Raw genomic sequence first — 27576 nt, forward strand, 5'->3', positions numbered from 1 at the left:
GGTGAGAAAGCATGGAATATATAGCATTAAATATTCCAGGGGGATATGAGGGTCTTGTTAACTTGTATGTATGTGTTCTTTACAACCTTTACTCATCGTCAAAAAAGATGATTTCTCTAGAAAAGAAGAGGACTCTTCTTTGTTCAGGGATATGTGAGCAGCTGGGTTCCCTGCTAAAACATCAGATAAGTAGTTATTAGAGCAGTGTTTTCCAAAGTGGAGTGGGGTGTATTCACTCTGTGTCATGTAAGACAATCCTTTGATGTATAGGAAGAAAGTATTGGAGCTTGGACTTCAATTTATTTTTTAACTCCGTTTTCTTTTTTAGTGTATGCTTTTTAACATGCATGATCTGTTAGCTTAGGGATACCAGCCCTTTGATTGCTAAATCTATTTGGACCTGAAATATTTGGACCTCAAATATTTTATTGATGGGGATTAGGTTTTAAAAAGTGGTAAAGCTTGAGTTAGAGTTGTAGGATGTGGAAAGGGGAATACTGAGATGACTTGTCAGATAACAGAAGGCCTTGTGTTCCTCTTAGGAATGCTACAACAGTAATATCAAATGGGAACTATATATTTGATATAAAACAAAGAAACAAATTGCCAGGTTTAGGGTCAGTGCATAGGTAAGTTTATAGAATTAGATTTTGCCAGTTATTTAGGCAACTGCTTGATAGTTTTGTATTTGAGTTATTGATTGTAGTTTTAAAGTTTACTTGGTAAAATTTTTCCCTTTTGGCCATGTTTTGTAATTTCTTTATCTTGTCTGCTACATTCTTAACCCAAACAGTACAGAATAATAACAGTACTGATAATGGTAATAATAAAAACATTTATTCAGCCAACATTTACTGAGTGCCTATTAGGTGCTCGATTCCTGGGATGAAGTAGTAAGCAAAGACCAGAAATGAACACTAGACTCATGGTGTTATGTTCTAGTAGGGGAGATAAACATCAGGTAGTCCTCAAACCAGTGTAAAAATGTTGTCTATGATAAGTGGAACAAAGGATATTGCATGCTTTTCAAGCTTGTAAAGAGAGTATCTGCACTATTTGGGGAGGTCACTGAAGGCTTCTCTGAGGATAGGACTGGCAACATAATGCGTAGGGTCCAGTGCAAAATGATAACGTGAGGCTCCTTGTGTTCAAAGCAATACCAAGGCTGTAGTAGCAGTGTGTAATAGCCTTAAAAATCAGGAGTGGAGTCCTACTAAAGTGTGAGCCATGTGCAGTTGCTCAGGTAGCACGTCTAGGAAGCTGGCCCCACATCTCAGCATGTGTGACCTGAGACATACTAGGAGTGGAAAATGGCTCCAGGGCAGAAGAAACAGCACAAATGAATTTTTGGGGCAGGAAGGAACATGGTGCATTCAGAAGCTGTCTGAAGGCCAGTGTAGCTAGAGTGTAGCATTGGCAGAGGGGAGTTAGGATGAGGCCAGAAGGCCAGAGAGGTAGAGAGGGTGGTATGTAATGCCAAGTTGAGGATTCTGATCTTTATTCCAAGAGCCACACCAACCGTTGATGTGTGTTAAGCATAAGGTTTACTTTTGATGCACTAATAATACCATATCTTGTACGTTGATAGCATTGGACAGCATTCTTTCCTAGTCCCTGTTTCCTATCAAACTCTTTTTCAGAAGCTTTGAGTTTTACTTTTTATATTTATTCTAAGGCTATTCTTTCCCAAAGGCAAGTTTAAAAGGCACTGAATTTGCACCAGGGAGTACTTTTGGTGGTAGAAATTGAACATAGCATAGGTGAGTCATGAAATTTTACTCACTGTTGAATTAGTCTGTGGTTTAAAACATTTTGGGCCAATGGAAGTAAAACTAGTAAGAGATGAAAATGTTTTATTATTAAGATGTTTCTTTTTATTTATTTATTAAAGAATTTTTTAATGTTTTATTTATTTTTGAGAGAGAGTGATCACAAGTGGGAGAAGGCCACAGAGAGAGAGAGAGAGAGAGAGAGGGAGACACAGAATCAGAAGGAAGCCCCAGGCTCTGAGCTGTCAGCACAGAGCCTGATGCAGGGCTCGAACCCACGAGCTGTGAGATCATGACCTGAGCTGAAGTGGGACACTTCACCGACTGAGCCACCCAGGCACCCCAAGATATTTCTTTCTAAATGCTACAGATTTTTAAGATCTGTTGCTAGCACCATACTTTTAAATTCTTAATCTCCTTCTTTTACACGTGGTCAGGAGCAAGGAGTGGGTATTGACTTGTCTAACCTTGGGAAAGAGGAATAGGGAAAGCAGTTGCATTTTTGGGCTTTGTCTTTCACATAATAGGCATTCTCAGTAAAGAGAACTTCAATTAATATTGCCCAAACCAAGAAACAAGCATTGATATTTGTTATGTATGGATAATAATGTTCATGATTCATGGATTTACTTATGAAGGCAGTTAACAGAGTTCATTTCCTAGTAAGATACTTGCATGGTTGGTTTGTAGATCCATTGCCATGCCTTACAACTTACGATTTCACTTTTGGCACTCTATCGAATAACACTCTAGGTATTTCTTCTCCCATGTCATGTTTAAAATGTAATTATCTGAGCTGGTTCCTGTGGGCGATGCACTTAAATCAGTGATGTTTGTAAACTCTGAGCTGCTCAAGGGTGAGATAGGCAGTTGATCATTTCTTGCATACTCTACCATTTCTTGCCTCCTGGTCCATGGATATATTAGAATGCTAGGCTGCTAAACTGACACATATATATATGTATACACACACATATGCATATACATACATATACACATATGTATACATACATATGACATATATATAAAGGCAATCTACTTGCTGTCTCTTTTTAAAGGAAAGGTTTTATTTGTGAAGATAACATCAGATGTTTTGGCAGAGTTGCTTTTGAGAGTTTATTTTCAAAAGTAGTTTCTGAGTTGGAATATATTTTGTATCATGGATCAGGGAAAACATAACCCTTCACTCTGGTTTGTTTGTGTCTTCTGTTCTTTATAACAGAGATTTTAGTATTTATAGGCAACTTCTTTATTTTTATTTGTAGTCAAGTGATATGTCTCTATTACTTTCACAAATGTCTGTTGTATTAGAACTGGAGAATCCATGGTGGTAATAATAAATTAACTGTTACCTGGAGCTACTGAACATGTAAATTGCTGTTCATATGAGAACTGTGCAGTATTGCAGAGTAGTTAAGTAGCTTCTGAGTAATCAGAGAATACTTAAAATTATTTTGAGTATATGCTTAGTGCTAGGTGTATGTTATTCCATTGTTTTGAAAAGTAATCCTTGTTCAGTACATGTAAAACCCAGCTAACCGTAAGTTAAAATAAACCACAATATCTAATTAGAACACTCCATTACTTTAGCGTAATTGATAATGTTAAGTTCAGTGAAACTTTGATTAGCCACAATGTTTAGGGAACAGAGTGGTAGGTTTAATCAAATGTCTTCTTTCTTTTCTTTCTTTCTACACACAATTAATGTATGCAGAACATGGTACAGGGTAACATAGATTGGACATATCTGTGCCCTCAAGAAACATAGTTTCAGTATCTTTGAAATTTTTGTAAGTTTTATTCTTATGCTTTATTGCTTTAATAAGATTAAGATGCATATAATTGAATTTTTTAAAATAATTGAATCTTCAGTGATGTAGGATCTTAGAACGAATGAACCTCATTGTATTGTTTCTCATATAGATGTAAACAGTGTAGGTGTGCTGACCATACAATTTATCCTAAAAGGTTATTTTTTAGTAATTTGCTAATGTCAGCTTGTTTTTGTTTCCCTGACTTTTATTTTAAAAACACTGTTACACAGGTTAATTGGGTTCTTACTGAAATTTTACTTTGTTAAAAGTTTTATAGTAACATATAAATATTTAATTTTTACTGTTTTTTGGTATGTGAGTTGAAATTCAGTAGCTTTTACGTATATGTATAATATTATGAGCAACAGCGTACAAAACTATGTATGGTCCATTATTTGCTTGATGATTTCATGGTATTATTCCTAAATATGAGTTTGATTTTGTGTAGTCCAAACCAAAGCAAAAGTAGCATTTATAATTTATAATGATACTGTGTTTTTCTTTTCATTCTGAAGTATGAGTAAAAACAAATTAAAGAGGTCCTCTCCCTTCCCCACTCCCTGGGCTGTTTAGTGCATCTCAGTGAGAGGCTAAGGATTATCGTCAAGCCCAGACTCAAGCCTGAAATTAGTTTTACTAGTAGCTTTATTTCACATTGTAGGTACTGCTTCATCATGTTATACCAATTTATTTTTGTGGAGTGGTGGTGGTGGTGGTGGTGGATTCAAGACAATGGAATGTTCTAGAATACAATAAGGTTCTTCTGTAAGTTTAAATACTACCAGCTTATAAGGAAAGATGCATAGCCCGAAAGAGATATATTTGATTCTTTCATGCAGTGATGTCTGTTTAAAACTTTACTTTGTTAAAAGTTTACAATAAAATATTAAAAATTTTGTTTCACTTCTTTGATAGTGAATCAAATTCAGTATCTTCTAAGCAACATTTTGGGATGCCTGTTTTTGGAGGCTAAAGCAGTAGTAGCATATAGGCTGTTTTAGTTTTTAAATTTTCACTTTTGATTGGGCAAGATGTCTTCCACTTCTTATCCATTAAAACAACAACAACAACAACAACAACAATAAGAACAACAGCAACACAACCCACCACCAAATAATAAACCAAACATGCATTTAAAAGAAATGATCTAATAACCTCCTTATACAGGATACCATACAATCTAAGGTGCTCTGATTAGTTGCCATATATATAAGGTAACCTTGGTGATTGACTTTTAATTAAATGCTCTAAGCAAATGTTTGTGCTTATTAATTTGGTTATTGATATGCATTTGCCTTAGGTACCTAATTATCGCTGCCTTGTTTCCACAGCTGCAGAGCCTTGGCCTGAAAATGCTACCTTATATCAGCAGCTGAAAGGTAGGTACTTGTTCACAATTAAAAAGGGTTATGTATAACAATATGTTTGTTACCCAAAAACCCCCAGAGAGAACATAAAACATAAAGAGTGGATTCTCTCGTATAATTTGTATTGGAGAGTTTGTCTAAACTTGTATCTGCCAGTGTAAACCAACTATTCATGGCCAATAAGGTCCTTAGTTTATTATTGACTCATTATATTGGCTGCTGTAGGCAGTGTAAAATGATGCGGTTGCAGGAGCAGTTGGCAGATTTACTGCGCCAATAGCTGACACAGCAGATTTTTGAAGTCCTGTGGTAAAGTGGGCTCTCAGTAAAAAGGAACTGTTAAAATGTATAGGCTAGGATGGTTCAGGCTCCCTTTAGCAGCTCTTCATATATCATCAGATCACATTATGGACCCCATTTGGGGCTCAGCAGCCTGCTGCAGTTGTCAGAAGACTGCAAAGTAATGAAGACTAATAGGCAGCAGCCCCAGTCTTCTAAGCATGGAATTTTTATTGCTGCAAACTTGTCATCTTTCTTTTGTGTGACAGACCTAGACACACTGTGCAATATTAACTGCAAGCCGGTTTTATATGATTTTGAATGCTTTTACTTTTAACTAGAGGGGTTTGAGCACATACTATTTTACTTAATGAAAAGAGGAATAATATTTCTTGAAAACTTGAAAAATAAATTTGTTTTTAAGTGAGTGATTTTAATTAAATATTGTTGGTAAAGTACGATAAATGATCAAATAATTTTGGAGGAAACAGTCTTGTTTTATCATTATGTACATTTTATGATACTTTAATCAAAACGATGATTGCAAATAGCATTGATAGAGAACTTGTTCACTTTGGTGAAAGGCTGTACCTTTTATTTTTAAAAATAAGAATAGAGGTTTAAAATAAAAATATTTAGAAGTGTATTTTACTTGTTTAGCAATCTCATTTTTGACTCAGACCTTTCATTGTATTTCCACAGGGGAGCAAATTTTGCTTTCTGACAATGCAGCTTCTCTTGCTGTGCAGGTGAATATGTAAATAATGTAGTATTTTTTCACTTTGAGTTGCAACTGTGTTTTCCTCACCAGGCAGTCTCTGATGTGGTATGTCTATAATTTTCCTATGTGATTTACCGTTACCACTATAACATCTCTTCTGTGAAGTATAATTTTATTATGTAATATTTTCAGTTAATTATTATCAGTCTATAAAATAAAAGTCTTCATTCTTTTTATAAAAATCACTTATATGCTTAAACTCTTCATAGTTTAGCTTTTGGCTCCATATGATGGTATTGATTTTTTGTGGTGATAAGTTCATTTATGGACACAATTTAATAACTTATTGGTAAACATTTATTTACCACATAGTTTTAAGCATCAGTCTTTCATTGTGCTCAGCCTAGCCTAAATCCTTTTGGTAATCTTAAAGTAGACATACTCTTCGCTAGGTATTCCTTATGTATTTATGGATTATATTCATGCCTGTTACCCCTAAACCACTACTGCATGCAGTAGCTCTTCACATTGTAGCTACAGTTGTGGAATCCAAAAAAGGCTATTGGTCCTATAAACTTGAAACTGTACTACAGGAAGAATAGGATACATGTGTATTATTTGCTTTAAAAACTAATATAACAACATATATTAATTAACTGGAATTAAAAGAAAAACTTAAGAAAAATAAATCCTTATAGATATTGCCAAAGGGCCCAGTATAACCTTCAGTGAGTCTGCTTCTGTCTCCCTTCTCTTTCATTATACTGAATTTGCTTATCATATGATTTGACTGTGGATAACTTATGCATATGTAAAAAAGGAACAAACCTAACTAGTATTATAGATCGCTTTTTTAATTCATGTAAATTTAAAACAAATTCTGTATGTTATTTGATTGTTTTTTTGGTACTTGACATTGTGTTTTATATTTGTCCATATTGATAGATATACCTCTAATTTACTCATTTTTATTGATGTATGTTATCCCACTGTTTGAATATACCACAATTCACTAAGCAAACAACAAAAAAAGAAATGTTTATGTAGATTATAGAATTAAAATTATTCAAACGTTTTACACAGTTAGCTATTATTTATTTAGTTAACTTACATAGTTTGAATCACAAAGAGGGTTTTATTGTGGCACACCTAAAAGATAAAAGAGAAACCTAAGACGTGACATTTTTGGAGATGGGACTGTGAACTTCTGGAGGACAGAAGGAAAGGGAAGAGAAGGGCCTGTGAGCTTGTGCTGTGTTGTTCTAGGCATGATATAAGGCACTTGGTCATCTCACATTTTTTTGTTCAACTTGGTATCCTCTGGGTTAAGTAACTGTCTGATAGCATGTCATTCAGTACGTTTTTTTTTGTTAAGACAGGGAAAGAAGGAAAACATGGAAAGAAATGTATTTGGACAATAATTTATTCATAGGATCTATAAGTATCTTTAAGTTTCTTTCTTTTAGATTTATTGTGTATCTTTTTATCAGAAATGTAAATTACATTTATTTTTATCTATTTACCTTTATTTTATCTTTAGATACTAGTTTTATAACTAGTGTATTTTTTTCTTATGTTCACTTTAGAGAAGCAGAAATTCTCAGTGATTGTATGCAATAAATATGGGCTTTATGCTGCTGTTAATCTTGTTTTTTTCTTTTTTTGCTGTGGGAGAATTTAAGTTTAGCTTTCAGATACTAATAAATAACAATGCGTAGCATACAGGATGTACTCAGTAAATATTTGTTGAGTGAAAGGTTTGTAAGTGTGGTGAAAGCAATTTTGCCTGATAACTGATAGCACAAGCAAATTATTTGTTACGTATAAAATAGTATTTTCAGTGTTTCTCCTTGAAAAAAAAATAGCTTTAAGACACAGTTAATCTTTTAGTTGAAGCACTAATTCTTAACCCTTTATTCCTTGCCATTTTGGGGATAACTCTTTCAGGACTTGATGAAAACTGTAAAACATTTCTCCAGAAAACATGCCAGTGTGCACACACAAATGGAACATACCTAGGCTATTCTGTATGTGGTTGCAGTGGGTTTACTGATCTTGCTAAAGCTATCTGGGGATCCCCTGTGAAGAGCCCCTAGCGTTATCAAAGTAATTTTTACCAAATAGGAAGATATTTTGAGTAGGAATAGAAGGGGTTCTCAACTGAAGGAGATTTCTACCCCACGAACACATTTGTCAGCGTTTAGACATTTCTGGTTGTTCTAACTGTTGGGGAGGGTGCAATTGGCATCTAGTAGGTAAATGCCAGGGATGCTGTTAAACATCTTACAATGCACAGGATGGTCCCTCCACAATTACCCAGCCTCAAATGAAAATAGTATCAATGTTGAGAAACTGTGGAATTAACTAGTTTTCAGTACAAACCAAGATCCCAGTATATTACCATTTAAAAAAAATAATGTTTTAAATAATCTGGAGAAGGGAAGAAAAAAGAAATAGTGTGTACTTTATTTAGCAACTCTGTTTTTTATGGTTCCTGTTAATTTATTTTAATCATGGCTTTTAAAATCATAGTTGCAATTAAAAATAAAACCAGAAAAAAGAACCTTTTAAAAATGCAGTATTTTGCTTAACCATTTCAATTTTTTTGTTATCCTACATATGTCACCTAGATGATAAATTAACCAGCATATATTAAAAATTCTTGGTTTTTTCAATATTCTTTGACTTGACAGCTGATAGTAGCCATGACTATAAATGTGACTTTTCCAGATATCTGATGTAAACTTTATGGAGTAATTTTCTTCTATATAGTGGGCCAGTATCCGTTTAGAAGAATCAGTTAAATGTGTAAAGTTGATCAAAACAATGTGACAGGTATCCATAAATTGGATATTTTCTAGAAGATACCAGATATGAAGCATCAGATATTTTAATAGTCTGCCAGTTAAGCCATCAGGAAATTTAAATTTTACCTAACACATAGACTTGGCATTTATTATACTCCTGGAACTAAGTGGTTGGATCTTTTTTGATTAAAGGAACCCTTATGATTTCACTTTAAAAGAAAATAAATTTTTTCCCCATGGCTATTATTTTCTCTTAGATTTGCTTTTTTCCCTCTCATCCACAAATTTTGTTGTTATCTGAAGTGTTTGCCTAGTTATATAATAATCTTGTATGTTGAATATAATGACATATTAATGTATCATGTTCCTCTGGTTGTCATGAGCAGTGTGTGTGTGGGGGGGCAGTATATGTATGTATATATATGTATATCAATCTATGTGCATGTGTTTGGGAAAAGAACTTTGATAATAATTCTGTTACTATTGTCTCACTTCCTAAACCTAAACCACTGTTCAATAGATATATAATGTATGAAGTGTTGGCCACATATGTAGTTTAAAGTTTTGTAATAGTCCCATTAAAAAAGGCCAGTGGTGCCTGGGTGGCTTAGTCAGTTGAGCATCTGATTTCAGCTCAGGTCTTGATCTCTTGGTTGGTGGGTTTGAGCCCCGCGTCGGGCTCTATGTTGACAGCTCAGAGCCTGGAGCCTGCTTCTGATTCTGTCTCCCTTTCTCTCTGCTCTTCCCCCCTTTGTGCTCTGTCTTTCTCAAAAAATATATAAATAAATAAACATTTAAACATTTTTTCAAAAGAAACATGATATTAATTTTAATAATGTTTTATTTAACTCAATGTATATTATCATTTTAACATGTAATCACTACAGAATTTATTAATGGGTTGTTTTACTTTTTTTTGAAAAATTTTAGTGTTTATTTATTTTTGAGAGAGAGAGAGAGACAGGGTGTGAGCAGGGAAGGGGCAGAGAAAGGAGCCTGAATCTGAAGCAGATCACAGGCTCTGAGCTATCTCAGCACAGAGCCTGATGCGGGGCTCGAACTCGTGAACTGTGAGATCATGACCCGGGCTGAAGTCAGATGCTTCACCCTGAGCCACCTAAGCGCCCCTGAGGTTTTACTTTTTTTAATATTAAGTTCAGGATTTGATGTGTATTTTACACCAACAGCACATCCCACTTTCTGCTAGCCACATTTCAGTATATGTGCTGCCGAAGCGAGCACTCTGCTAGCCACATTTCAGATGCCTCAGTAGCGACATGTAGCTGATGGCTCTTATATGGAATAGCACATGTCAAGAAATACAGTATGAGCAAATACATATGAACTCCCCTGCAAGTTTTCTGCAAAAAAAATGTCTTATTTTCTTCAAGAAGTTTAGGTCTTTACTGATTTGGAATATGCTATCTTAAAGCAGCTTCCACAAATGAAATGGGCAGCTGGTCTCATCCAAATACAGCATACCTGAAACATTACTTTTTGTTTCAAGTTTCTTCATCTGTAAAAGGGAATTATAATAGAAGCTATTCTATTGGAGGTCATGAGGATTGCATGTGTTAATACATATAGAAAGCACTTAGAAAAAAGTATTTGGCATAATATAAATATGCAACTGATGTTGGTTATTTTTTCTTTCTCTCCTATTCATTGACAGAAGTGTATATAATCCATGTCAGCAGGAGGAATGGAAGTTTGCAGGCTTTCTAATGCCATAACACACTGAAGTCATTAAAATCAATGTTAGGTTTAATAATTTTTTTGGACATATATGAATTTGTGTGAAAATTAATAATTTTTATAATCATTTATGCCGTACCCAAAAAATGTTAATACTGAATACTTTAACTCAAACAATGTATTTTTAAAAAACTACTGAATAAGATTTGTTTTAAAAGTGTTGAATACTTTTATTGATTAAGGCATTCTACTGAGAGCTTTTATGTGAAATAATCTCATTCAGTCCTTACCATAAGCGTAGTAGTNTTATTTTATTTTTTAATTTTTTTTTTCTAAATGTTTATTCATTTTTGTGAGAGAGACAGAACATGAGCTATGGAGGGACAGAGACAGAGAGGGAGACACAGAATCTGAAACAGGCTCTAGGCTCTGAGCCATCAGCACAGAGCCTGATGCAGGTCTCGAACTTGGGAACAGTGAGCCAAAGTCGGACACTTAACTGTCTGAGCCACCCAGGCATCCCATATGAACCTCATTTTTAAAGATGTGGAAACCGAAACGAAGGAAAGCTTTGCCCGAGGTCACAGAGCCCCAAATTGTGGAGGTAACAGACAGCAACAACATTGGTTGAATACCTACCATGTGCTTGTCACTGTGCTGAGCACGTAATTCTTATCAACTCCTTCAGTCCTTACAACTAAATGAGGTAGGTGCTATTATAATCTGCATTCTGCAGGTAACGTTACTATGAACAACCATAATAACCGAAGCTAAAATTTACATCGCACTTACTCCATGTGCCACATCTTGTTAAATGTACCTTAGGTATTAGAGATGATTTTCACACACAGCAATTCTAGGAAGTAGGTAGTGTTATCATTTCCATTGAACAAATTAGGAAATTAAAGCACATGGCTCAAACCTCCTTAGGTGGTACCTGGCAGGGCTAGAGTGCAAACCCAGGGAGTCTGCGGTCAAGAATCCATGCTCCTAACACTGTGTTGCATAGTAGTCCAGTCCAGTGATGCAGGTCTTTGAATTTTTCTCCAAACATAAGTGGACATTTAATTCAAAAATCATTTCTGACATTTCTTAGCAAGCTATATCTTATAATTTATAGATTACATTAAGGTGTGAAAGATAAATGTGTCCAGCTTTTAGATCTCTGAGATGTGAAAAAGGCAGTCTTACCTATATTATGAGTTATTGTGAAGCTCAAGTTAGATAATAAATGAGAAGTTCTTTTGAAAATAGTGAAAGCAATAGAAATAGCAATAGAAATACAAGGTGATGTTGAATGCTGAATTAGAACCTATTTTGACTATAAAGATTTATATATACATACTTTGTGAATGTACATAATAAAATGTTACTTTCTACTAAGTTTTAGAAGGGATTTTGTTTATTATATATGAAGCCAATTTAAAAATAAACGTATTTTCCTTTTTTGTATGGCTTACTCTATTGTAAAAGTTGGAATTTATTTTTAGACTGTCTTAAACAATAATGATGATCATTATTAGAACGCTGCATAAAGGAGAATGCTGCTTTTTACTTCACTCAGTATGTATACTCACTTCCTGTAAAAATGACACTTAAGCCCTGGTCAAGGGAAATATCACCATTGTACTTCATTTTCTAGTTTTTCCATACTTTTTGTGGATAAATACTGTCTCTAAGAATGAAAGGGAAGACAATAGAAAAAGGACTATTTTTTTTTTATGTTGAATATGTTGTATCATTTGAAAAAGTCAACATTTTTATAGACCCTGTTAATTCTGGACCACGAACATGAACATGTCAGATCTGCTGATAAATTGTTAGCTGACCCTTGCTTTTTCCTTTTAGCAAATGATGCCTTTTAGGTGGGCGTATTAATAGTTAAACGATAATATCCTCATGTAGTGATTGGGAAGACCAGGAGAAAGGAGTAGCTCTCCTTTGGACTGCGAGTCAGTTGATCCACTGGAGAAATAACAGTGATTATGAAAATAGAGCCACTGTACACATGTCATGGCATTCAGATGGCAACTGTGGACAGCTTACCTTGACAGCTGTAGAGGAAATGATTTTGAATTTTCAGTTTGGTTGGACAGACTTTTTCTTTAAACAAGTTGTTTATGGTTGTATGCAATTTCTAAGTGTCAGTTCAAACCTGACAAAGGTGGGACCAGTGGATATATTTCAATAGATAATTAAGAGGGCACTGTTTTATAAGAAACATTTTTAACATGTTTTTAAACATTTTAAAATGTTAGATCTAAGTTCAAGTTTTTTGATGTTTGTTTATCTGTCCCACTTTGATCATCCTCTGCAAAATGAGGTTTCTCTATTTACTTTCAAGATTAGAAGAAGGAAAGCTAGAGGTAGAGAGAATTCAGGGAACATTTGTTACATAAGGAGACTTGTAAAATCCTTCTCAGTATTCTAAAATGAGAAAAATGGAGGCTGCAGGATGTTTCCTTGATATTACTGAATTTAAATTCTTCAGATTGAATGTCTTATATCACCTTTTATATACCCAGGAGTATTAAAGTATTTTGGTGATTTATGCTTCTAAAACTTGAAAGAATTTAAATATATAAAATATGATCTCCAGAAAAGATAATTTAAATTGAGATAATTAAAACCAAATTTAAATTGCACACAGAATTTAGCAAATTAAAAACATTTTCAGTGTTAATTCCTCAGCATATAAATGGTATGGTATACATAAAACATTTAAATTAGTCTTACAGGATTTGGGAGAATGAAGTGTATTCAGTATATTCAGAATACAATTAGGTGGCTTTTAGAATTGTCAGTTTTAGTAATTAGTGAAATAAAATGGTTTTGTAGGGTAATAGTTTGCTAACATCAGTATCTCTTTAACTTAGCAAAAATGCACTTTGTTGCAGTCAGGAGAGATTGTGATTTAGAATATCAACCATATACTTTTCTGTTTAAAAAGTAAATAGCAAGCAGGATTTTAAAATTTGTTGCTATTAAACAGAACAATAAAGATCTAGCAGTACGATGAAAAAATGGCAGTCTATTTTTTAAATAGAAAAAGGCTAGACTTCTTCGTTATTAGATATACAGTATCAGCATAATCGATCTAGCAGCATTATATTTGAGCTGAAAATACACTTAAATTTGAGGCCATACACTAGCCTGTGTGAACAAAACATCTTTCATATAGTTCTAAGATGAAATTACCCTTGAATGAATAGCATCTTCATTTATCTTCAAACCTCTTCTGTGCTCTTAGTGTATCTACTCTTTCAACATTCTACAACAAGAATTACATTATACCATTATACCAGAGTACTTCTGCAGTGTGAAATAGATTGGTTTGGAAAATGAACCTGGCTTTGCTATAAATTACATTCTCAGGTACAAAGAAATTTGTTATTTTGTTTAAAATAGTCACAAATATAATTAAGGTCTTAATTTATGTTAAACTACAAATATGGCTATTACTTTAACTGGATTAGAAACTTAATCTGTCACTTCAAGAATGATATCTAACACTTTTCATTTGTAACCTTAGATACATTATTTCAATTACAGGGTCTGCAGCTGTTTGATATAAAAAATGAATTATTTGTAGGTAGATTTGTTCATGGTTTTTAATTTTAAAACATGCTTCTTCAGTAAGGGGGAAATAATTCTTTGTTGTCATAGATTTTCTTTTGTGTCCTGGTAAAACAAGATATGAACTAAAATTCAGAACCATTTTCATTTTGTGCCCTGAAAATGGTATTCCATGCTTTTGAATAGTCTTTAGGGAATTCTTATATGAAATATTTCAAATTTAATTATGAAATGAATAGAAGCTTTGTCCTAAAACAGAAAACTGGAGGGGTCTGCTGTCTAAGGATAGCTTTACATGGTTAGACTGAAAATTGCTTTTCCCTATCTAGAATTTGGTAACTTTGTTAATGTGATCTACATACATTTAGAAGCCATGTTTATAATCCCTTAAGTTCCACAATATTGATCAGCATAAAGCACCTAATCTTTTAAAACTTTAAGAACAATTCCTTAAAATTTTATATTAACAAATTTTTAAAAAATATTCATTTCTGGGAGACAGAGACAGAGCATGAGTTGGGGATCGGGGGTTGCAGAGAGAGAGAGGGAGAAACAGAATCTGAAGCAGGCTCTAGGCTCTGAGCTCTTAGCATAGAGCCTGGCGTGGGACTGGAACCCACGAACCATGAGATCATGACCTGAGTCGAAGTAGGATGCTTAACTAACTGAGCTACCCAGGCACCCCCTCCCCCCCATTTTTATATTTTTATTAGCAAGCAGTGTTGATTTTATTACTTAAACACAGAGTATTCTTGTGTGTTTAACTTGGAAGACAAGTAAATGTTCATTTTGTTTTTGGAATAAAGAAGAAGAAAGAAGATAGTTGGTGCTGCTTATTGGTAAATGATCCAATATGGAGTTGCTATTAGTTTATCAAAATGAATACATTTTATTTACTTTTTTAATGTGTTTTTTTTTTTTTAATTTATTTTTGAGAGTCAGAGAGAGAGAGACACAGAATCTGAAGCAGGCTCCAGGCTCTGAGCTAGCTGTCAACACAGAGCCCGACGTGGGGCTCGAACCCATGAACTGTGAGATCATAACCTGAGCCGAAGTCAGACGCTTAACCGACTGAGCCACCCAGGTGCCCCAAAATGAATAAATTTTAGATCCCTGCCATCTAACATTTAGCTTCTCCTAAAAATTTAAAATTTGGTGGGCTTTGTTGTTGTTGTTGTTTTTGTCTTTCTCAGTGGGAATATTTATCTATAAATAATAAAACTTTAAAATACTCATTATAGGAACTCAAAAAAAAAAGTAATTTCCTTTCTTTACTTCCAAATTGTTCATTGAGTGCCAAATATGTGACTGGTATTGCTTTAGGTTCTTGGGTTATAAGAATTATTCTTTCTTTGCCTTTGACCATTTTATAGTTCCTTATGCTTAATATTGACCTTACAACTTTTATATTTAATTCTAACATGGAGAGCTTGTATCTTTTCCTAATCTTGTTATCTCTTTTGTTGCTCTTTCTGAACTTGATTAAAAAAATTTGTTTTTTATAATGTTTTATTTATTTCTGAGAGAGAGACAGTGTGAGCAGGGGAGGGTCAGAGAGAGAGGGAGATACAGAATCTGAAACAGGCTCCAGGCTCTGAGCTGGCTGTCAGCACAGAGCCTGACGTGGGGCTCGAACCCACAAACTGTGAGATCATGACCTGAGCTGAAGTCGGACGCTTAACTGACTGAGCCACCTAGGTGCCCCTTGATTTTTTTTTTTGTACAGCTATCAGATCTTGATGTACCTAAAGTTGGTTAAATATTCCAAAAGTAGTCTTCAGGTGAGCGTTGTATTAAAAAAGATCTGTTCTCTGATGTGTTCTGTCTTCGTATGTGCTCTCAGTAGCTTTTCCTGGTTTTGGTACCAGATTTGCTCTATTTAAAGTTTTTTATATCTGATAATGTTTTTTAAGTTAAAATCTTATAACTATTTTTCTAAAAAAATATCTGCTTGTTGATATTTATCATTTTATTGATTTTTAAAAATAACTCTGAATTTAACAAGAGGTACATCTAATTTTTTAATGAAATAACCTTTGGTTCCATAAAATAACAAAATGCTAGTCTTTGTTGTAGTTTACTAGTTTTCTACAAACTTAGGTATGTTTGTATTTATTATTGTGTCTATCTATGGCTTGTTCCTCGAGCAAATGTTACATGAGAACCTATAGTATGCTGAGGATAAAATAGTGAACAAGATAGACATGGTCAGTGTGTGCTAATAGAGCTTACAGTCTGGACAGGGAGGCCTATAATCAATTCATTTATTAGTTTTGTGATTGTGTTTGACTTTGAAAAATTATTCATAAAGTAAAAGTTTATGTCAGTATCAAAACATGTTTATTCAGTTGTTTTTGTATTGTTTAAAAGATTTTATATAAGGTACTGCAAATATAGAAACCATATGTTTACCCTTTACCTTATTTTTTAAAAAAGTACTTTTGGGGATGCCTGGGTGGCTCAGTTGGTTGAGTGTCCTACTTCAGCTCAGGTCATGATCTCACAGCTCGTGAGTTCGAGCCCTGTGTTGGGCTCTGTGGTGACAGCTCAGAGCCTGGAGCCTGCTTCAGATTCTCTGTCTCTCTCACTCTCTGTCCCTCCCCTACTTGCACTTTATCTGTCTTTCTCAATATAAATGAACGTTAAAAAATTAAAAAAAAAATACTTTTGGTTATGTTCCCTTATTTATCATTTTAGTACCTATTTAGAGATTTTATCTTATGTACAATTTGCTGTTTTGATTATAAAGGAACAAATATAATGAAATTACAGTATATAATAATTATTCATCTTTTCTCTTAAGGAGATGTTAAAGCTAATAAAATAAGTCAGCTTTCTTTTGAAATCACCAAGGTTAAATAGTCTTTCTTCCTTTGCAAATGGATACATGAGTATTTTTTGTTACTAATATTATTACTACCTAGTTTTAATAGTAATGCCTTATATTTATTGTGTGCCGAATGGTAAAGTGTTTTACATATAGTACCTCAATTAATCTGCCTAATAAATTGTCTTCATTTAAGAAATAAGAAAGCTTGGGGCACCTGGGTGGCTCAGTCGATTGAGCATCTGACTTCAGCTCAGGTCATGATTCCCATGGCTTGTAAGTTTGAGCCCCATGTGGGTGGGCTCTGTGCTGACAGCTCAGAGCCTGGAGCCTGCTTCAGATTCTGTCTTGTCTCTGCCCCTCCCCTGCCTGTGTACAGTCTCTCTCAAATATAAATAAACATAAAAAATATTAAAAAAAAAAAAAAGAAATAAGACAGCTTATCAGGTGAAGGACCTCTGTAACAGTCAGTCACCAAGATTCTACCCAGAGATGTCTTGCTGGGAGGCTTCTGCTCTGTTAAGTCTTACTGTTCTATACAGACTCTTAAAATTGATGCAGAGGATTTTCATTTTTCAAAAGGCATTCTAGTCGTCTTCCACACTGTGCTTCTTAAGTCTATACTCTCTTCGGATCCATTAGGTTATGCTAGGCACTTAACCAGTAACCATTAAGGAGTGGAGATGTGCTAATTGTCACCCAGTCATTGGTATGGTGTATGAGTCAGCAACAGAAAGTCACCTTACTCTAAATGATGGTAGAACAGAATGTCACAGCATTCTCCCTGTGCAAATGTAATGGCCAGGGCAAGCCTGTTTTTGGCTAGCTGTGTTTCCATTCTCGTCGTTTTATGAACTGAATATTTTTATTTACCTTTTTGTTTTGTTTTATTGTTGTTAAACTAATGCAATTAAAAGATGTTTGATATTTCAGGGTTTTTGATATTGCAGATTCTGTTTTCCTTCTCCTGTCAGGAAGCATCACATTTATTATTTTCCATAAAAGAGATTGATGATATTTTCAGCTTTAAATTTAATTTCATTAAGTTTGCCCCTCCAGATTCTTTCTGAAATATTTTTTGTATATTTCTTTGGGAACAAAGACTTAAACTAGGTTTGCATAATTTTTGAGATGTTTTGTTTTGTTAGATGATTATTTTTATTTTATTTATTATTTTTATAATTTTCTTATATTAATTATAAGACTTGNAATCTCCTGAGGACTTATAATTCTCCATAAGGTACAGAACCATGTAACTCTGTGTTGTACCTTTTATACCTGTGACTTACTCATCCCATAACTGGAAGCCTGTATCTCCCACTCTCCCATCCCCCTACCCTCCTCCCCTCTGGCAATTGTCAATTTGTTTTTTTGTTCATTTGTTTTATGTTTTAGAACACATATAAGTGATCTCATTCCTTTGATGGCTGAGTAATATTCCATGGTTTGTGTTTGTGTATACAAACACTACATCTTTATCCATTCATGTATCGATGGATACTTAAACATATATCTTCTGAATTACTGTTTTTGCTTTCTTTGGGTAAATATTCAGTAATGGAATGACTGGATTTGAATCTCCATGCAGGTTTTTCATAGTGGTTGTACCAGTTTTCATTCCTACCAGTAGTGCATGAGGGTTCCTTTTTCTCCACATCCTCACCAATGCTTTTTATTTCTTGTCTTTTTGATACTAGCCATTCTGACAGGTGTAAAGGTGATAAATCTCACTGTGGTTTTGATATACATTTCTCTAACGATTAGTGATGTTGAGCATCTTTTCATGTGTCTGTTGGTCATCTGTATGTCTTTGGCAAAATGCCTATTCAGGTCCTCTGCTCACTTATTAATCAGATTATTTGGTGTTTTTGGTGTTGACTTATGTCCATCCTTTTTATACTTTGGGCATTGACTTTTCACTTTTTAAACTTGGTGTGCTATAGTTTCAGGGGACAGAAGAGACCATAGATAAAAGCTGTCCTTGGTTGTGTTTTTATTCTGCGTAATAACTATAGCTCTACCCGTTTCTTAGTACCTCGATATTACCATACTTGCAGGAAAGTGTTGACAAAGAAAGATTATACTGATTTGTAGGTACTTCTGTCACCTCTGTCCACAAAAGAAAAGTGGGGTGAGTGGCCTCTAAAGTTGGGTTTCTCGACATTTCGGTAGAATCTGCTGATCTGGTTTCAAAGCGTATAACTGTGCCTTAGTGACCAGGTCTTTGAAAAGAAAGCAGAGTTGTCTGCTAGTCATTGCCTGTCAGAAGTTTGACAAGGAAGGATATTAGAATAGTCCCTCTAAAGACTCCTAAGTCTCCCTCCTCCTACCAAAACCTGCTCATCCCACAGTTTTTCCCGTTTTGGTAAATGACATTTCCATTGTTCTACTTGTTTACATCAGAATTTTTTAAAAATAGGCAACGGTCTTTTATTTATTTATTATTTATTATTTTTTTCTTTCATAGTTTATTGTCAAGTTGGTTTCCATATAACACCCAGTGCTCATCCCCACAAGTGCCCTCCTCCATGCCCATCCCCCCTCCCCCCACACCCATCAGTCCTCAGTTTGTTCTCAGTATTCAAGAGTCTCTCATGGTTTGCCTCCCTCCCTCTCCCCAACTAGTTTTCCCTTTCTCCTTCCCGCTGGTCCTCTGTTAAGTTTCTCCTGATCCACTTGTAAGTGAAAACATATGGTATCTGTCTTTCTCCGACTGCATGTCAGAATCTTTGAGCCATCTTTGGAGTTCTCTTTCCTATATCCACACCCAGTTGTCAGCAAACCTTTTCAGCCCTAGTTTAAAAATGTAGCCAGAATCCGACTTCTTGTCCCCTCCAGTACTCCTATCTTAATCCAGGCCACCATCATTTCATTCCTAGATTATTGCAGAATCCTTCCGACCAGTGCTTCTGCTTGTTTGCTTCTACTGTCTACAATCTAATCTTTGAAGAGCTGCTCGTAATCCTTTAAAACGTTAGATTCCAGCAGTTTTCAGCTGAGCACCGTCTTATTATTGTTTATCTAATACAAAGTGAAAGTTAGAATCCTTACAAATATCTGTAACCCCTACCTGATCTCTTTTGATTGTCTCTGATGTTCCCTGTTACCACTCACTTCCTTAATCTGCATTGTCAGACTGGTCTTGTTGTTCCTCGGACACACCGGTAGAAGCAGAAGACTGTTTCAGTGCCTTTGAACATGGCTGGCTCCCTAACTTTCTTCAGGTTTATGCCCCAGTGTTACCTTATTGGTGAGCCCTCATTTGACCACTCTATGTATAATAGCAATACCTTCATACTGCTTTGTATTTCTTAGTAGCAGGAATCACCATACATATTTTCAGGTTTATTTGCATAGCATCTCTCTCCATTAGAATGTAAACTTGGTGGGTGAAGGCAGAGACTTTAAGGTCACTGTTCTATTCTCAGTGCCTAGAACAGTCATGATACATAGTAGCTGCTCAGTAAATATGTATTGAGTATGTGGATGAATGTATAAATATTTTCCATTCATTCTAGATATTCAGAATCATGTTTTCCTTTCAAGTTAGTTCACAGGAACCTATGCATGGACAAAATAAATTAGCCATTTTCAGGCCTTATTGAGCTGTGTTTTAATGTTTTGCCCCAAGCTTTTGAAGAAAAATAACACAAAGCAATTTTGCATTTGGTGTATGTTGTCTCATGTCATTCGGCAGCCACACAGACGATTCCAGATGAGAAATGACTTTTGGAGTGTAGTATAAAAAAGTTCAGTTCAGGAGCAACTCTATTCTTCTCTTTTTTTTTTTCTTCAAAATTTTATTTAAATTCTAGTTAGTTAACATATAGTGTAATATTAGTTTCAGGAGTAGAATTTAATGATTTCATCACTTACAACACTCAGTGCTTATCACGAGTGTCCTTCTTATTATGATTGCCCACCCCCCACCCACCTCTCACCATCAGCCCTCAGTTTGTTCTCCATAGGAGTCTTGTATGGTTTGCTTTCTTTTCTTTTTCCCTTCGCATGTGTTCATCTGCTTTGTTTCTTAAATTCCACATAGGAGTGAAATCATATGGTATTTGCCTTTCTCTGACTTATTTTGCTTAGCATAATACATTCTGGCTCCATCCACATCGTTGCAAATGGCAAGATTTCATTCTTTTTGATGGCTGAGTAAGGTTCCTTTTTGAGGAACCTCCACACTGTTTTCCACAGTGGCTACACCAGCTTACATTACCACCAACAGTGTAAGAGTGTTCCCTTTTCTCCGCATACTTGCCAATATCTGTTGTTTCCTGTGTTAATTTTAGCCATTCTGACAGGTGTGAGGTGGTCTCCCATCATGGTTTTGATTTGTGTTTCCCTGATGATAAGCGATGTTGAGTATTTTTTCTTGTGTTTAACAGCCATCTGGATGTCTTCTTTGGAAAAATGTCTATTTATTTCTTCACTGGATTGTTTGTATTTTGGGTATTGGGTTTGATAAATTCTTAAAAAATTTTTTTTAATGTTTACTTATTTTTGGGGGGAGCAAGTAAGGGGAGGGCAGAGAGAGGAGGGAGGCAAAGAATCAGAAGCAGGCTCCAGGCTTTGAGCTGTCAGCACACAGCCCAACGTGGGGCTCGAACTCATGAACTGTTGGATGCTTAACTGACCGAGCCACTCCTTGCCCTGGGTTTGATAAGTTCTTTTTAGGTTTTGGGGTTCATTCTTTCTTGAAGACTACAAATATTCCATTGATGGATTCACCGCAGTTTACTGAGTCAGTTTCTTATTGATGGGTATTAGGCTATTATTATAAGCATAGTATAATTATACTATAAGTGGGGTTTAGGCATGAATATCCTAACATATATTTTATGTAATTTTAGGCAGATATGTCCATATGATATACTCTTAACAATACAATTGTGGGGTCAAAGGACATGTACATTTAGGATTTTTATAGATGTTGCCAAACTACTGTTCAAGAAACTCTATTGATTCATATTCCAACTCGTGATTGAATACAAATTTTATGTTTTGACTAAGCAGCCTTTAAAAAAATGTTTTTATTATCAGAATTTTCTGTTGCTACATTAAAAAAATTCACATCGGAAGAACACTAGAAGATTTACTGAGATTTAGACTTCTTTAGTCTTCATTTTGTGATTTGATGTATTGTTGAGATTTTCATGTTTGTTCATTTGTTTATTGAGCTGATAATCCTTATCTGGCATATAATTGAGAATTTCAACAGTAAACGCTAGTTTTAGAAGACAGAGGAATCTGAAATGAGAAGTGAGAGGAATCTGAAATGAGAAGCGAGAAGAATCAGAAGCTTGTCATTATGTTACTGAAAGATTACTGTAACAGAATCCCTGTCTGTATTCCTTATATGCTGTTATGTACAACATTTGAAAAGGTTTTCTCAACATTTAAACTTTTAGTTTTATAATCTGATCAAAGCAATGGCATTGTTATTAAAAACAACACCTTCTGAATCTAGGATTTAAGGTATTTGTAATGGTCTACTTGACTGGTAACAGATGTTCTTGTTCTCTATGCTGTTGACTTTACTTTCACTTATATGCAAATAAAATATATTTTGTTTTTCAAAACCAGTTTTTACAAAAAGATCTGAGCCATGGTTCCCAGAAGATACAATTCAGAAGTAATTATTGAAGACATAGAATTTAGGCTCTTTATGGAGTATTGTAGGTATCATGTTCTGGGACTGTTTCTAGAATTTCTCTGATTTAAAAGTTCTCAATGAATGCTCTTTCTGAAGAATTCAGAATCAAGAAAAATATAACCCTTGTGTATACTTTCCTTTCTCATAATAGCAGTTGGTGACATTATATGTCCTTTTAAGCTTAGAGTTAGGAATTTTATTTATTTATTTTTAATGTTTAGTTTTGAGAGAAGGGGTGGGGCAAAGAGAGAGGGGGACAGAGGATCTGAAGTGGTCTCTGTGCTGACAGCAAATAGTCTGATGAGGGGCTCTGACTCACGAACCGTGAGATCATGACCTGAGCTGAAGTCAGACGCGTAACAGACTGAACGGACTGAGGCACTCAGACATTCCTGGAGTTAGGGATTTTAAAGTCAAGCTTGTTGCTCATATTAGTAGATATTTGAGTTGTTCCCAGTATTTAATTATTACGATCAAGCTGCTAAGAGCATTTTTGTATATGTGTAGGGTAGTGGCTACATATGCCTTGTTTCTTTTTGATATATTTCTGAGAATGGAATTGTTGGCTGATAGGATAGTCATGTGCTTAGTAGAAAATACCACACATTTTCAAGGTGGTTGGATTAATTTACACCCCCACCAGTAATGTATGAGAGCCTCATCACAAATGAAAAAGTCTACTCTCCTATCTTACCCCACCCAGAGCTGGATATCCAGAGATAACTACTTTCAATTCTTTTAGCTGTATTATTTTTCCAGGTATTTACCTCTGTATTTTTAAGTAAGATGCTTATGTTACTATTTCATTTAAAATATTAATTTATTCATTTAAAATACTATTTCACTTAAAACTTACCCCCTCTCCTTCTCCATCTTCCCAATAGTGTTCTCACTTTCTTGATTACATTAATATTCAGTGTTTACATTATAATTAGAATGTAAGTGTTGATCTCAGTTGAGTGGCTCTGTGTATTATGAACATATTCTTTCTCTAGGATTTTCTCCCTTTGGGTTATTAATTGTTTTTTTTAATTCATTTGAATAGTTTTCTCTCCTCTAAATGCTGACTGATCTATAATACTCCCTCTTACAGTGGTTAAATACATCAGATCCTTTCTGTCTTTTCTCAGAAATACTGTGTTGGAAACTCCTGTTCCTTTTGCTTAAATTGGAAGAGCTGTTTTCTTATGACTGCTATTCATCATCATCCAGGGAATTCTATTTGCTTTTATGTTCGATCCCCATAGTCTCTGGATCCTGTATTCTTTTTTTTTTTTCTCGGTTTATTATTTTTATTTTGTGCAGCACATTCTTCATTAGCTTCCTGAGAAAGAGTACACGGGAAATAAAAATTTAAAGACCTTGTTTATGTGGTACTATATTTATTCTGTCTTCACAGTTTATTAATACCTTGGCCACATGTAGAATTTTAGGTTGACAAGATTTTGGAAGCCCTTGAGCTTTCAAGTTACCATCGAGCTTTTAGAGTTGCTCTTGAGGCATTGAATGTCATTGTCATTTATTTTTTCAGTCCTTTGTATGGTTCAATTTCATTTTTCTGTTTTCCCCTTTCTTTCCTTTCTTTCTCTACTGTCTTCTCTCCCTTCTTTCTTCCTTCCTTTCCTTTCTTCCTTCCTGTATGCTTGTTCAGATCCCTTAACCTCATTATATGTTTGTGTGTTCCCATATTAAAATAGGCATATTTGTTGTACCTACCTCTTGGCCACAAAGTACCTGGTACCTAGTAAGCGCTCAGTAAATATTAATTATAATTTTTCTTTGAGGTTGTTTTCTCTCTGTATTTTTTTGTTTCCTGGCAGTTTCTTTTTTTTTGTGGCTTGTTTTGGCTCTATATTTTATGTTCGAGGCTTTCCTCAAATCGCTATTGATCTGTCCTAGCAATTTATATTTAAGAGTGAGGCACTAAAAAGCTGATGGGGGGATGAGGGACTTTTTGACATGTGGACTTAACTGTAGACTGATTGCACAGTGAGCTGCCATTTTTGTTGGTGACTATCCCAGCGTCCCCCATCCCTACTAAAACTATCAGCATTTATAGGACTTTTCTCTAGTTATCTTTCTTATCTTGGAGGTACTTAAATTCATTGCCAGTGTGTGAAAGCTGAGAAGGGACAGGGGTGCTGTGGGTCTTTTCCATCAGTGTGTACACTCTCCCTTAAGTTCCTCTTTTCAGTGTGACTCCCCCCTGCTGTGCTGCTTGAGCCTTGAGTCAGGAGTCTCTCTGGTTTGGTTTCTTCAGAGAATAAACCTGTCTCCTACTAGGTCGGGGGTGGGTTAGTTGTGTGATCTTGTACAGACTTCAGCCACTCTTATTTTTAGTCCTTTACCTCACCTCCACTGTCTGTGGTACGTGGTGCCTTCAGTTTTGGAATCTTCCTAGTTTCTGTGATGTGAACACATTGGTTTTTTCCCTCTGCATGCTCTTGGGTGTCAGCTTCCTCTGCCCTGCTGAGTCTGCTTTCTATCTGACAAAATGGGCAGATAGCTCTGGTCTGCTTCTTTGTGTCTTTCTGGGTTTATCAGTTTCTATTTCTTCGCTGTTATTTTAGTAGATTTTTGGAAGATTAGAGAGATAAATGTGTAACTTCATTGCTTTATGTTTGTTTATCTGTGATCTGGTATTACTTTGTGTATTTTTTAGGAAATAAAAAATGTATCAACATCGCTTCAATACAGTTTTTAATGCTGTGAATTTAATTTATTCAATATGTTGAAACTACATCAAGCTTATTAAATTTCAGAGTTTAGAAGGCAGGTACTATGTCCTATGTGTGTATGTGTGTGTGTTTAAAAAATTTGTGTGTATGTGTGTGTATTTAAAAAATTTCTTACATTCAAAGAGTGAATATATTTATTGGTTGTAGTTTTAATTTATTCATTCTTAAGTTCTTAGTTTTCACATGTTAATAAATTTATCTAACCATTTTGTCAGATTTGCTCAGAGTAAACCCTATTTAGTTTAGATTTTTTTAACTGAAAATATTATGGTGCTTTATGTGTCACTGTCATCAAAAGTTGATTGATCAGTTGCAGAGTTTATTGGCACTCTAATATTGTACAGATTGTTTTCATAATATTTAGCCTGATCACTTTCAGATGATGTCAGCCTGTCTTGCTAAGATGTCTTTTGTGCACTGATTACCATTGCTGTAAATCTGTATTGTCGAATAGAACTTCCTGCAATGAGGTAAATGTTCATACCAATAAATATGGTAGACATTAGCCACATGTGGCTATAGAGCACTTGAAATGTGGCTAGTGTGACTGGGGAACCGAATTAAAAATTTTATTCCATTTTAATTATTTTAAATTTAAGTTAAATAGCCACAGGTGGTTACCATATTGGACAGCACAGTTATTGATCATTATTCTGATAGTATGTGCTAAGTTTTTGGTGCAAATTATTTTATATTGTTAATCACTTGAATTAGTTCAGAGTAAAATATCCAGCGGAGGATTAGGAGTTAGCTGAGTTACTCTAATTTCCTTATTATAATTAGAACTACATATTTCTTTGGAGTCACATGAGGATAAACATACACAGACTGCAATTTCAGAATTGAAAATAAAATGTGTTTCAGGTTGGTGTATCGTTCCAACCTAAGAAAGAGATTGAGAGTAAAAGTAAATGTTGAAAATACTATTTTGGAACCTCTCAGAAATTTTCTTCCATCCTACAACATAAAGGAGAAATACTGTTTGGATGAAAGCCTGGTTTGGATTTGAAGTTTTTATATTCTCAAAGACAGTTCTAGTTTGAATTTTTAATATTTGAATAAAAATGTTCTGTTTGTGACATCGACTTCTTTGGGAACTGCAGGTTAATTCATAAAATTTCTTTTGAATCAAGGATGAAGATTAATTGTAGTAAATGTTGTAAAATTAATCTTTGGGTAACTAGAATTATGTCATCAGTTGAGGTCTGTGGTAAGTTGAGCATTGCTAAATTGCTAAACTTTTTTTAAGTGAAAAAGTAAAAAATTCACAGGACTGGAAACATGGCTTTGATCGCAGAACATTATCATATTGCTTAATCTTTTTTAAGTGAAATACAGCTTTTTGGAAAAGATTAGTATAGTTGCCACTGTACATTTAGTTTAGCAAAGTATACCGTATTTACTATTTTTATAGTATTATAATTGTTAACTAACAAGGGAATATCAACGAGACATTTGAGAAGATATTAAGTAGTTCTTTCAGATTCTTTTTGTTCTTCTCTGAAGGCCTCTATCTCCTTATTCCTTCATTCTCAGCAGATGATTGCTTCTCCCATTTCACAGAATGTGAACATTCTCATTTTCTTGTCCTTCTTGCTTACCATCTTGCAGTTATCACTGACACCGGCCACCCCTTGCATCAGAGTAGAAAGTTGTCCTGTTTCCTGACAAATAACCAAATCCCTCTACCTGTGCTCTTACATCCCTTTTACCTTCTCATGAATCTTGTATGCCTGTTGTTCTGCCTGTTTCGTATCATTTCAGTGTGTTTTTGCTGGTTTTTTTTTTTTTTTTCCTGCTTATGTTTTAACAGGCCCAACCTTTCTCCATCATCGGGTACAGCTACACATTAATAGAAGGAAGGACCCCTCTAATCCCTTCTTTCTTTTCTTCTCATCCATTCTTCTTAAAAGAGCTGTTGATACTTACCGTCTCTAATTCTTCCATTCCTAGCAATTTATGTTTTAATAAGCCTTCCACCTAATTTTGATCCTAGTGTATACTTGTGGGTCAGTCAAGTAGTTGACTCTTACAATTTGGAAGCACAGGGGATAGTATTTAGATGACAGTGTACATTTATACAGAATCACTTCTGGTTGGCTGAGGTGGGGTTTAAAGCCAGACACGGTAATTGTTTGTGAATTTAGTTAGAATTAGGTTTGGCTAGAGGTTATGGAAGACCCAAAATAGCAGAGGCTTACAAAGATAGAAGTTTATTTCTTTTCTTATAAACACAGGTAATGTAGGTTCGGTGACTTTGTGATTATCAAGGACCTAGGCATCTGTCCCCTTGTTGTTCTGCGGTCTTCTCTCAGCTTCTGCTT

The 27576-nt window shown here is 34.8% G+C and overlaps 1 protein-coding gene across 2 annotated transcripts in view; it reads left to right on the forward strand.

Moving 5' to 3' along the window:
* MTX2 (metaxin 2) overlaps positions 1–27576 on the forward strand; it is a 65087-nt gene that overhangs the window by 17311 nt on the left and 20200 nt on the right. For both annotated transcript variants that reach the window (XM_077751115.1, XM_077751117.1), the window contains exons 2-3: positions 4915–4962; positions 5932–5978. In XM_077751115.1, the coding sequence (XP_077607241.1) occupies positions 4915–4962; positions 5932–5978 (95 nt within the window). The remainder of the gene's footprint in view (positions 1–4914; positions 4963–5931; positions 5979–27576) is intronic.

This window comes from Crocuta crocuta, unplaced genomic scaffold (genome assembly GCF_008692635.1).
Source record: "Crocuta crocuta isolate KB4526 unplaced genomic scaffold, BGI_CrCroc_1.0 scaffold219, whole genome shotgun sequence".
NCBI classification, from domain to species: Eukaryota; Metazoa; Chordata; class Mammalia; order Carnivora; family Hyaenidae; genus Crocuta; species Crocuta crocuta.